The following is a 12292-nucleotide window of genomic DNA, read 5'->3' on the forward strand; positions in this document are numbered from 1 at the left end:
TGTTGCCCATACAATAATTCAAGACTTTTCCATACCAAAGCAAGCTGGTGAATTATTTCCGGACAACTGCTTGCACAAGCTGCCTCCACTACAATAGTTCTACTGAAGTGCAGATGCCTTCTACAACTGCCTATGAATCAGTTATTTTATTCCATGGGTAAAGAATAGCAGAATGTAAAGTTCCCTACAGTAAGCAGAAGTTAGACCTTAAGAAAATAAACAGTGCTTACATTAAATTTAATGGTAGTCCCAGTTGGAGCAGCAGTAAAGCTAGTTGGCCCAAAGAGAGAGCCAGATGTACCCCCAAAAGGGTTGGAGGCAGTGTTAGTGGTTCCAAAGAGACCTCCACTGCTGGTACTTGTTCCAAAGTCTGTAAATAAGAAAAAGAATCCATATTAAAATGAAAGTTATTCGAGAATTTCCAAGTGTGTTTTTTAAGAACCACAACCCAATTATTTTATTCAAACCACACTAGATTACTGAGATTTGAGACACAGAGTTAAGTTTCAGAACCATGCATTTTAAAGTCTTTTCTTCTGTCTCCTCCTTTCATATACCACTTAGATGTCTTTGAGATAGCTCAACTTCATTGGCTGAGGACAAACTTGGGATAGATTTCATGAGACAGTCATGTATATAACCAACAGATCAACAGTTGTTAAAGATGTAAAAACAGCCCAAGTCAGCCATATGACCTTGTCTAGCTATTTAGATTGCACCCCCTCTAACCATTATTGTGCTGCTATTTCTTCACATTAGATCCTAACTTAGGTTAACCTCTTTGGGGAAGAGACTATATTGTCTGTCAAACAGAATGCGTATTTGTGGGAGACCGTGATACAGCTGCCTTAAGTTAATTCAAGAGGCAATGGAAGTGACTCTCGTGCAGTTCAGGAATTAGCTTGGTCCCTTGGGGAAGCAGGGGCGAGGAGTAACTCCTCTGGCTCAGAAGAGTTTGTGGCAGCAACTGCAGGGGCTGTCTTGTAAAGCAAAAGTCTTCCTTTACAGCACATTTCATAAAAAGGGCTTCTAACATGCTAGTGCCAGAGGACTGAATAGTGATTTTATTCCTGTACTAGAAAGAACACTGTTGCAGGGATTAAAAACTAAAATGAAACGAATCCAATAGGAAGATCGAGTCTTGTAACTGGACAAGCTGGAAACAGTAATATCAGCCAATGTATTTGAGATCCATGTCCCAGAGTCCTAGCTACAGATATTATATAAACAGCAGAGCAGTTCACCTATGAGTACCGTGGATCTCAGTAAATGCTATTGTTGGCAAAACTTCAGGGAAAAGGTAGTGAAGGCACAGTTGTCATAATGAATCTGCACCATTTGTTCAACCATGTGTTTCATGCTAGTTTAACCATTGTCCTTCAATGTTTACTTAAAGCAAGAAACCAGAGCTGGAAAACATGCAGTAGTTTCTACTCACTTCCAAACCCAGCCGGTTTATTCTGAGCAAAGGCATTATTCTGGGAAGAAAAGAGACCTCCACCAGTGCTGGCAGTCCCAAACAAGCTGTTGGAAGTTCCAGTTGATGTTCCAAACCCAAAGCCAGTGCTTGTGGAGGAGGTGGCTGGTTGGCTAAAAGTACTTGAACCAAACAATCCTCCTGAAACCAGAATACACAACAGGATTAAAGTTAAAACACCTATTTTCAGCAACACCATGTGAATAAGTTACAGTGATTAATTCTGGTTACTGAGGACTCAATTATACAGCAATTTTAGCCATACCTGGTTTAGTCTGTGTGTTCCCAAAGAGGCTTCCTGTGTTATTGTTTGACCCGAAGGCTGATGTTCCAAATGCTCCTCCACCGGTAGCACCAAAGCCTGCATCTACACAACAACAACAGAACTTGTATAATGAGAAGGGCACATACACACAGAAACCACGTACTCCTCGCTTTCCCTAGTTACTTGTTCCAGGGCTATGAACAAGTCACAGTCTCGGTTTTCCACTTGAGTGATGCAATTTAACATTTTTACAGCACTCTGGAAAAAATGAAGTACTACAAGAGTGTTTAGTGTCAGTCATCTATATTGGAATACAAAGATTCCTGTTTCATACTGAAATGCCAAGATTTCCATTGTTTACTTTAACATTTGGCATTAATTTCACTCCTTAAATGAATAGCTAAACTTGACAGGCAGCAAGACATAAAACTTATTAATGCAAATTTAGAAAGACTGCAAGGCATTTTATCAGCCATCAAGCCAGTACAAGAACATCAGAAATCCATAAGGGATAAGCATGTCCTGTTTATAATAGCACTATTTTGCATCCTGGTTGATAGGCTCAGCAAATTCTAAAGTTTCTTCACCACAGGCAGCAGTGTGCCCTTCTCCTTTACTGTCTTTCTAATGCACCTCAACCCCAGCATGAAGGAACTGCCTTCGAAGACTGGACTTACCCCAAAATTAGGATCACTACTATAGCTACCCAGTGATCACTTTGTTGAGTACACATGGAATTACAGAAGTATTATATCATCCACTTAATTTGTTTGCCAGTTTATGAAAACCAACTTTTGAATCCAGTTCAGTATAATGAGTCAGTTAAAGAATACAAAATTCTATCATGTCCAACTAATTCCTACCCCCATTCATTTCTCTCTATCTGTAGTTTACAGTTCCAATTTGCAGATTACTTCCAACTACTATTTCCACTACCAGTAGTTTTTCTTTATGAAAAAATGAATGGTAGCTCTATTACTTACTTTGTCCAAATGTTGACGTAGTCCCAAAGCCACCAGCACTGCCTCCAAACGGAGTTCCAAATGATTTGTTAAACATTTTCAAGATGTATCAGGTTTTCATAAACCTGGAAAGAAATCAGATAATTCAGTGATACATATAAACCCAGTTTTGAGAAATAACTTTTCAGCTTCTTTACATCCACAGTCAGTGGCACTAAAGTTCTGAACACTTGAGTACCTAAGTCGCAAAATACATCAACCCAAGATGAAATCCTGCATTACCCTCATGCACGAATAATTCTTCAGGACAATCAGAAACTCAATTAAGAGGCAGGAATCAGAGAAAGCTAACATAACCTGAGTATCAACATGGGAACTTTCAGTCTTTGAAAAGTCAGTGAAAAAGCTAATTGGATTATGTTACCAGATTGTCATGCAAGACCAATACAAAGTTCCACTTAAAACTTTTATAGACCCTGCTCCTGTCCACTATACTTGCAACCTGCAATGAGACAAGTAGCTCCATTCATGAGTCTAAAATATCAGTTTATGTAGAACTTAAGCTTTCATCAAAAGAGTTTTAGTCTAATTATGGTTACTAAGACCCCTCTACATGTGAAACAAGCATAGTTAATACAACATTCTCCTTGGTCCAAAGACAAAAATCTCTAGTGCCTCAGTTGCTGTTCACAGCTTTACAAAACAGTGAATTAATGACACCCTAGGCAGTTTCGCTGGTGCTATTTAGATCGCTAGGGGCAGCAGTAACTATAAAATCATGACAATTTCAGACTCTTGAGCAAATCATGAGAGGCAGGCACTGTAATTATTCACAAGGTAGGAGGAACCTTCCTCCTCCTTCCCCCGCCAAAAAAAAAAAGGCGGCTAAGATCACTCTCCTTAGAGCTTCCAGGAGACTTTGGGAATGAGGACGGACTTCTCCCCACAACTGCCTGAAAGGAGAATGAAGAGGATGTTCACATTTCAGACCCTTACTAGCTAAAAGCTGATACAAAGCAACCAAAGCCCTCCAAGCACTATGGTAGAAATTCCAGAAGTACCCCCATCCCCACCTTCCTAGCATCTGAGGACAGCAGGGGGCAGAACTTTACCAGGACATTGCTGTCCTTGGACTTCGATGGTGATGCTTGGTCCCACTCATATCTCTTACTTAAGATTAGTAGATGTCTGCTAAGTTTTCTGTAGGTTTTTTTAAAAATGTTCTGTACACCATGATAACCAAGGAGTAAGCCATATTTTTTCCACCTCTTCTGACAACTTCACCTGAATTCTGGCATCCAATCTATTTCCACCAAGACTTCATCTAACATTTTGAACACCATCTGTTTTGCTCCACCCCATTTCCCCAGGTGCAAGGTCCAGAACTAGCAACATTCAAATATACTTCTTTGTGGTAACATATATAACTTGACTGAAGTGGGCATACTGAACGTACTGATAAAAAAGCTTTCTATAATGAGAACTGACTCTCTCTCTCTATTTTTACTCCAAACATTCTATTTGTTGACTACCTCAAACAAGACACAGGAAACAAAAAAGCACTGTACAGACATTATGTTCATGAAAGACATCCTTTTGTGATACCTTTTGGAATTTACTACTCACCCCATTGTTACAGAATTTCCTTAACTACTTTTGAAGAACTATGGAAATTGCCTTTGGAAAGCCTAACAGAACTATAACCATAGCGGTTCTTTAAAGACTAACAGGTACAGGCCTGATTTTTCCTTGTCATCCCTAGTATTTTATTTACTGACATGCTAGGAAATGCTACTCCAATGCCACTGCACCCCAAGTACCAAGGTAACATTTAGCAGATTATTTTAGGCATAAACTTAACCTTTTGATTAAAAAGGACATGGCAGATTCACCAGCCAAGGTCCTTGTCCACAATAAGAAAGTTACAAAATTTTTCTGCACCAGTGCTACCAACTGGAGAGACTGCTGCATAGACAGGGTGCAGGCGTTTTTTCCACTGTCATTAAAAAATGCCTATGCCCTGGAAGTAGTAGCACAGACAAGACTGGTAACAAAGTGCACAATGGTGCAGAAGGCTGTTAATCTTTCCAGGTCTGTATGCAAAGTTACTGTATCCATGCTGGTCCCAGGATATCAAGAGAGACAAGGTGACTGAGGCAATATATCTTTTACTGGACCAACTTCTGTTAGTGAGACACACAAGCTTTTGAGCTTACACAAAGCTTGATTTGAAGAAGAGTTCTGTGTAAGCTAAAAAGCTTGTTTCTCACTCCAACTAAAGTTGGTCCAATAAAAGATATTACTTCACCTACCTTGTCTCTTATGTTTCCTAGTGAAGGCACACCTCAAAGATGCCTATTACCTCAGGTGTCTTCTAAAGAACAATTCACAGTCAGCATGTTGATAGAGTGCCAAATGTATGGTATAATTTAATGATCAGCTGTTAGCAGCTCAACAATTTTTTCTTCTTTAGTTTCTCCAAAGTTCTCCCATGAGGAACACCCATTCACAGCAATTTATTGCCAGCCAAGTTCTTAAGTTGTTCCCTAACATTTTCAAAAAAAACTCTGAAAGTCTCACCTTTGCCTATCCCCTGGTTACTCTTTGCAGATGACATGTTTTCCCCCACTCCTCCTATTATCCTGTATGATGAAGACACATATAGCAATATTAGCTTCTCTCTAGTCTCCTTATCCTCTGCTTGTCTCCTTTACACCCTTGTGATGAAAGGCCACACCTACACTAAAGAACTGAACTGTTCTTACACAGCTATGACGCTGTTACCAAAAAAAGAGGCTAGGCTTGAAATAACATCAAGCCTTCCTGAGAGAAAACACAGTGAGCAAGAGTCAGGCCAGAACACCTTGAAAAAAAGTTATGGTGTAAACACACGCCCTGAAGGTGATACAGGGACACACTGGCCTCTCTTAAAGATAAGGTTAGGATGACAGGGTGATGTACATGTTGATTTTATCAAAAGATATCTATCCAAGGTAATGGCTGGTAAATAACCACATCAGAGGAGCAATACATAACTTATCTGTATCAGTGTACAAGAAAAAGGGTCGCAGAGGGTGTGTGTCTTTGTCAACTGAAGGGGGACTGGAAACTCCTACCATTCACTGAGCCGCGTATACTGCCATAGACACACATGTGCTAATGCAAATGTAGACAATGATCCAGGCAGCTAGGACCATGCTTTGTTGACAATAGACTTGGCCAAGTGCCTTCAATACAGAACCACATTTGTGGTCTTTTGGGGAAGTTCGATCAAGGTCTGCTGGGACAGCTATCTGTGCAGAGCCACCATGACACACACAAAGCTCCCATGCGTGCACACACACCCCCCACAGCCCCAAACAGAATACAGGAAGTAACTGTCCAGCTCTATTCAACACTGGTGAGGCCTCAGCTGGAGTACTGTGTCCAGTTCCAGGCACCACATTTTAAGAAAGGTATGGATAAACTGGAGAGTGCGCAAAGGAGAGCAATAAAAAAAGGTTTAGAGAAACCTGACCAGTGAGGAAAGGTTTAAAAACTGGGCAAGTTTGGTCTTGAGAAAAGAAGGGGGACCTGATAACACCCATCCTTAACATATTTTAGGACTATCAATCATTTTCCATGCCCACTAAAGGAAGATTTAGGTTAGATATTAGAAAAAGCTAGCTATAAGAATAATTAAGTTGCTGAACAGGCTTCTAAGGGAGGCTGTAGAATCCCCATCATTGGACATTTTAAAGAAACAAACTGGACTAACACCTATCAGGAATGGTCTAAGCATACTCGGTCCTGCCTCAGAGCAGGCAGATGGACTACATGACCTCTTGAGGTCCCTTCCAATCATATATTTCTATTATTCTGATTCTATAATGGTACCAGTTTAAATAGCTCAATGTGTCCACTTTAGCCATGCTGACTTCATGTTCAGAAGCAATTCAACTGTTACATACTCCTACTACTGCCATTTTAAACTGTCTCAACTGCAGCACTTTATGGGTACCTAACCCAGAGTTCCCAGAAGCAATGCATTCTAGATTTCAGACAGCTACCAGTACACTTTAGGAGAGTAGTGGGAAAGTTATCCAAAACTGATGCAGACTGCAAGTTCAACCTCTAATGTAGACACGGAAAGAATCACTGACTTCTACAGGCTTCTTAGGGCTTGTCTACAAATGAAAGTTATTCAGGAATAAGGCAGGGTGTTTATTTAAACCAGATCAGCTATTCCAGAGTAACTCCATGTGTAGACCCTCTGATTCCAGAATAAGAGTGTCTTTTTTCTTGTTTAGCTTAATTTATTTCAAAAGTGGATTTTTCTTCATTTCAAAGGATTTTTATTTATTTAGGCCAACCTTTTATATCTTCCTGTACATACTGATTTTTGTATCACCTTTAGTTCCTAATTCTGAAGTTCGAGATTCCTTCTTCGATTACATTGCACCTAAGCAGCCTAAATGACAATTCAACTTTAACCTAACTTTTCCTTTTAGAATTCTGGCTTCTTCACTTTCCAGAAACAGCTGTTCCTGAAGCTTAGCGTGCCAGTAGTATTGCTTGGTATGATCACACAAGAATGATAATTAAGGTTACTAAGGCTGTGTCTCCACTAGGAAAATTTTCTTAATATGGCTAACTCCTGCATCAGCAACTCAGAAGATACTCACTGGGTCCTGCCACTGTTTTAATCACTGTCCCAAACTGCCCTACTTCGAGTAGCTTGATGTCAAAGTACTTGAGTGTGGCAGCAGCCAGTAGCCTATCTACACTAGGGTGTTAACAATAAAACACTGATGGAGCTGAACTGATGTTTGGGGAGAGGTGGAGTGTTTCAAAAAAATTCTCCTTACACAGACAGAGCTCTCAAACCAAGATTTAAGTGAGTAACAGCCATTCCTTTGCTCCAGAACAATCTGCACCAATCATCTTTTACAGCTTTAAAAAAAAAAAAACTTGTGCGGCTTCCAACCATATTCCTAAGTGATTATCAACCAATTTCTCCAAGCTTAGTTGAAGTCAATCAATCTTAACAGATTTTTGCCTGTTCAACTTATCCATCAGGTCTAGATCCAAAGGCTAGTAGTACACCCACACTAAATTATTTTCTATGTATAGTAATAAAAATATGCTTACATTCCATTGACCTGAGATTTATATTTTTACTATAGTTCCTGCCACTCAGACATTGACAATCAATAGTGCTGCATCCACGTCTATAACATAACTTCACTTTACTTCAGTAAACCACTGACATACACTTGCCTTTCCAATTCTCCCTTGCCCCTACCTCACATACAGTTACCCTAGAGTTTATCTAATCCAGCAGTCAGAAACCTACGACACGTGTGCCAAAGACCACAAGCGAGCCAATTTTTAAATGGTACGTGTGCCATTAAAAATCCTGCCCGACCTGCTCTTCTTCACCCCCTCCCATGGGGGCAGGACGCAGAAGCTTGGTCCTGCCAGCTCCCTTGCCTCTTCCTGCAGTGTGTCGGTCTGTCCATACCTCCCTCCCTCCCTCCCTGCCAGTGGATCAGTTGATGGCCCTTGTGAGGGAGGGGCTGTGGGAGGAGTGGAGTCAGCGTGCTACCTGAGAAGCAGCAGCGGCAGGGCCTTAGGGAAGGGGGAAGGAATAGGGGTATATCCCCTCCAGACCCCTGCCGTGAGCACCCCATGACCCCAGCCCACAGCCCTGACCCCCACACACACACACCAGGTCCCTGCCCTGAGCCCCCCACACACACACCCAGCCCTCTGCTTGACTCTTTCACCCCCTCATGACCCCAACCCTGGCACCCCCACACATATCCAGCCCCCCCACACCCCATGCACTCCCCACATCCCCACCCTGAGCACCAAATAGGAGCTCCTGCACCCCCGCCCCCACATTCCCACCTGCACCCCTTGCACCAAATGGGAGCTGCCCAGGTAAGCGCTCCACACTCAAACCTCCTGTTCCATCCCTGAGCCCCCTCCCTCATTCTAGCTCCTGGTCAGACCCTACACCCCACCCCCCAGCCTGCTCCTTCACTCTAGCCCTGTGCTCACTGCACTCCCACCCTCAGCTCAGTGCAGAGAGGAAGAGAACGGGCCAGAACCAGGGAGAAGATAAGTACCCACTGTATGTGGGCTGAGCTGGGGCCCGAGAACAGCAGCAGGCTGAGGGGTCCCAGCCGCCGGCCCTGCACAGCCCACTGCTGGTCTGGGGTTCTAGCTGCCAGATCCTTGCCAGCTGGGGTAACGGCCGCAGGCCCCGCTCAGCCCGCTGCTGGCCTAGGTGAACAGAACCCCAGACCAGCAGCAGGCTGAGTGGGCCAGCTGCATAAGATAAACATTTTAATTTAAAATGAAGCTTCGTAAGCAAGCATTTTGAAAACCTTGCTTATTTTAAAATACAATAGTTTAGTTATATAATATAGAGACTTATAGACAGAGACCTTCTAAAAAACATTAAAGTGTATTACCAGCACATGAAACCTTAAATTAAAGTTGTCATAGTATCAGGGAGATTGCAGAAACCTGGTTTCACCTCTAGTCCTGTCCAGGACCCAGAAAGAACAAAGCCAAACCCAAAATCCACAAACAAAGGCTTCCCTCTCTTGAAATTTGAAAGTATCTTGTTTCCTGATTGGTCCTCTGGTCAGGTGTTGTTTGTTAACCCTTTCCAGGTGAAAGAGACATTAACCCTTAGCTATCTGTTTATGACAAAAGGGAATAAATGAAAACTCAGCAAACTGCTTCTGAAAGGTTTCCGACCCCTGATCTAATCTAAGGGCATCTCTTAGCTCCCTTCCCCACAACTGGTTTAACATACAACCAACCTCATTTTTACACCAGGCTCCCTTCTAGATGAGCTAGAGATGACAGTCTCCCATCCACCCCTAAAAGTACTCTGGTGCACAAACTTAACCAAACCCTCTCTTAAATGCACAGGATTGATCCACCCTATCTAGGTAACCATTCTCTCTCATTTAAAAACTGGTGCCATTCATAAGTAGTGAGTATCTAATGTGCAGAAAATGTTACATCCCTTTTCTGTCTCTCACTGCATCCCATCTGCAGCTTTACACCACAAGTTACTATTTGCTAGAAATTTTTATTTTTGTACCTTGTACAGCACCACGCAAATCCAGGCTTAAGAGATTATTACGACCATCCCCAAAGGCAACATGTAATTACAGTTACTCATCTCTAGATCAATCATTGTAGCATAACCAGTCCCCTCACCAGAACCAAACACTCCCACAAACAGATCTTAATATCCACTTAACTATCCTCATTGATTTGAGAGGAAAAAAAAAAAACAGCAACAAGGTCAGAGAGGAGCCCTATAACTACCATTTCATTACCATTTCAGTAGTCAGGATGGTGGAACTCAAACTGCTGTCACCAGACACACGTTGCATGCTAGAAAACTCATCATAACCACAGCACAACACAGATGCCTTCAGAGGAGACGTCCCACCGCCCCCCCAAAGCTATACACCCCCCACACTGAGAAGACAGCCCACTGTCACCCCCACAAAACTACACCCCACACTCTGGTGACACAGGCCATCACCACCCTCTTCTGAGAAAAGCCACTACCATCCTCCCAGAAGACCCCCTCCCCCAAGAGATACACCCCCAGCCCCTTCTGCAGAAGGCACCGCCAGGCCCGCACCCCCCCAGGAAACCTCCCCCCAAGATATACACCCCCAGCCCCTTCTGCAGAACACACCGCCAAGCCCGCACCCCCCCAGGAAACCTCCCCCCAAGATATACACCCCCAGCCGACATCCAAACTAAGGTTTTTAAAGTTGGTGGAACAATGCTACAGCACAAACTTTGCCAACTCCTTGACTAAATCTGGACCTGCAAAGAAATTTCACCTGACTTTAAGAACACTAAGATTGTTACAAACTTCAAGAAAGGGGNCCGCCAAGCCCCCAACCCCGTTCTGGGGCAGACACAGCCCCCCTCCCCGCTCTCGGAACGGAGCAGCCTCGGCCCCCCCTACGGGGAGAAGCGCCCCATGCGCCAGAGCACCCGGGAGACCAGCGCCGGGCAGGAGGAAGAGGCCCGAGTCCCGCGCTCGGCCGGCGAGTCAGGGGCGCGGCGGCCTGGTCCGAGCCGGAGCCAGGAGAAGGCGCCAGGCTCCGCTCGAGACCCTCCCGCGGCCCCAGAACCCGTCCCGCCCGCTCCTTACCGAGGACCCGGGCTCCGCTGAGGGAGCGACTCGACCGCGCCGAGACCGAGCGGCACCGCCACGACGCCCGCCCTCGCCTCACGGAGGGGGAAATGCGTCACACTCCGCTCGCGCTCCTACCTCCCACCGCGCACCGCCTCCCCGCGCGCCCCATTGGCCCGCCTCGCCCCCCCGATCCGTCAGTCTATTGGCTGCCGCCGTTTGAAAGCGAGGCAGGTCCCACCCCTGGCCAGGCTCCTCCTGCTGATTGGCGGGAGGGGGTTTCGAACGTCACGAGAGTGCCGGATTCTCATTGGTCAACACTAGAGCGGTTGCTGTTGGGTAAAGGACCAGAATCCGTCTTCTTCCAGCGGCTAGTACTTCCCTACATCCGGGTCATTGAGTCACCTCTCTAAAGGGCGGGGACAAGGGTGGGGCTTAACCCAGCTGTCGCCAATCCGAAGGCAGCCCGGCGTTCCCATGGCAACAGCACAGGCAGGCCTCCGGGCGGAGGCTGCTTCTATTGGCAGGGAAGAGTAGGGCTCCTGAGCCACGTGGGTGACCCCCCAGAGTAAACCAGCCCCCTCCTCCCCCACATTCCTGGCCTGGCCTGTCCCACAGCCCAGGCAGCCCCACAACCTCAGCAGCTGGCTGCCCTAGCCACTGGACCACCCTGCCACTCTAAGGCAGCCAGCTGCAGCCCTGCAATGCAGCGCCCCTGCCAGCAACAGATCTGCCCGATGCTTTGCCAAAAACAAGCTTCAGCGGACTAGCACCCTCGGTGCTCTCGTACTGCGCCTCTGCAGCCTCCCCTGTGCCGAATGCACCTTAAAACCTCATGATCCTCCTGTAAGGAAAGTGTGTTATCACCTCACAGAGGTGAGGTAGGCGAGGGAATAGCTTTTATCCCACTAAATTGGTCTCACTTTGTTCTCTAATATCCTGGGACCGCCACGCCTGCAACCACACTTGCATTGTTTCGCAAGCACCATCAGTCTACTCAGTGCGCTATGAAAATGGAGGGATCAGTGGCGCCAGATGACAGAACAAGGAGCAATGGTCTCAAGTTCCAATGCAGGATGTCTAGGTTGGATATTAGGAAACACTATTTCACTAGGAGGGTGGTGAAGCACTGGAATGGGTTACCTAGAGAGGTGGTGGAATCTCCTTCCTTAGAGGTTTTGAAGGCCCAGCTTGACAAAGCCTTGGCTGGGATGATTCAGTTGGAGATTAGGCCTACTTTGAGCAGGAGGTTGGACTAGATGACCTCCAGACAGGGGCGGCTCCAAGCACCAGCAAGCCAAGCGCGTGCCTGGGGCAGCAAGCCACGGGGGGCGCTCTGCCAGTCGCCGCAAGTGCAGCAGGCAGATTGCCTTCGGGAGCATGCCTGCAGAAGGTCTGCTGGTCCCGTGACTTTGGCGGAC

General features: G+C 45.3%; 1 protein-coding gene across 4 annotated transcripts in view; it reads right to left on the reverse strand.

The window, feature by feature from the left end:
• NUP98 (nucleoporin 98 and 96 precursor) overlaps window positions 1-11044 on the reverse strand; it is a 60070-nt gene extending 49026 nt beyond the window's left edge. For 3 of the 4 annotated variants that reach the window (XM_032767111.2, XM_032767110.2, XM_032767108.2), the window contains exons 1-5: window positions 10890-11042; window positions 2726-2829; window positions 1743-1844; window positions 1439-1618; window positions 231-370 (exon numbers count right to left, since the gene is read on the reverse strand). In XM_032767111.2, coding sequence (XP_032623002.1) covers window positions 231-370; window positions 1439-1618; window positions 1743-1844; window positions 2726-2801 — 498 coding nt within the window. In that variant the 5' untranslated portion in view covers window positions 2802-2829; window positions 10890-11042. Of the gene's footprint in view, window positions 1-230; window positions 371-1438; window positions 1619-1742; window positions 1845-2725; window positions 2830-10889 lie in introns of all 4 variants that reach the window. The other variant, XM_032767109.2, reaches the window with a different exon arrangement.
• Between the last annotated feature and the right edge of the window lie 1248 nt (window positions 11045-12292).

Source organism: Chelonoidis abingdonii, chromosome 1 (genome assembly GCF_003597395.2).
Source record: "Chelonoidis abingdonii isolate Lonesome George chromosome 1, CheloAbing_2.0, whole genome shotgun sequence".
Classification (NCBI taxonomy): domain Eukaryota; kingdom Metazoa; phylum Chordata; order Testudines; family Testudinidae; genus Chelonoidis; species Chelonoidis abingdonii.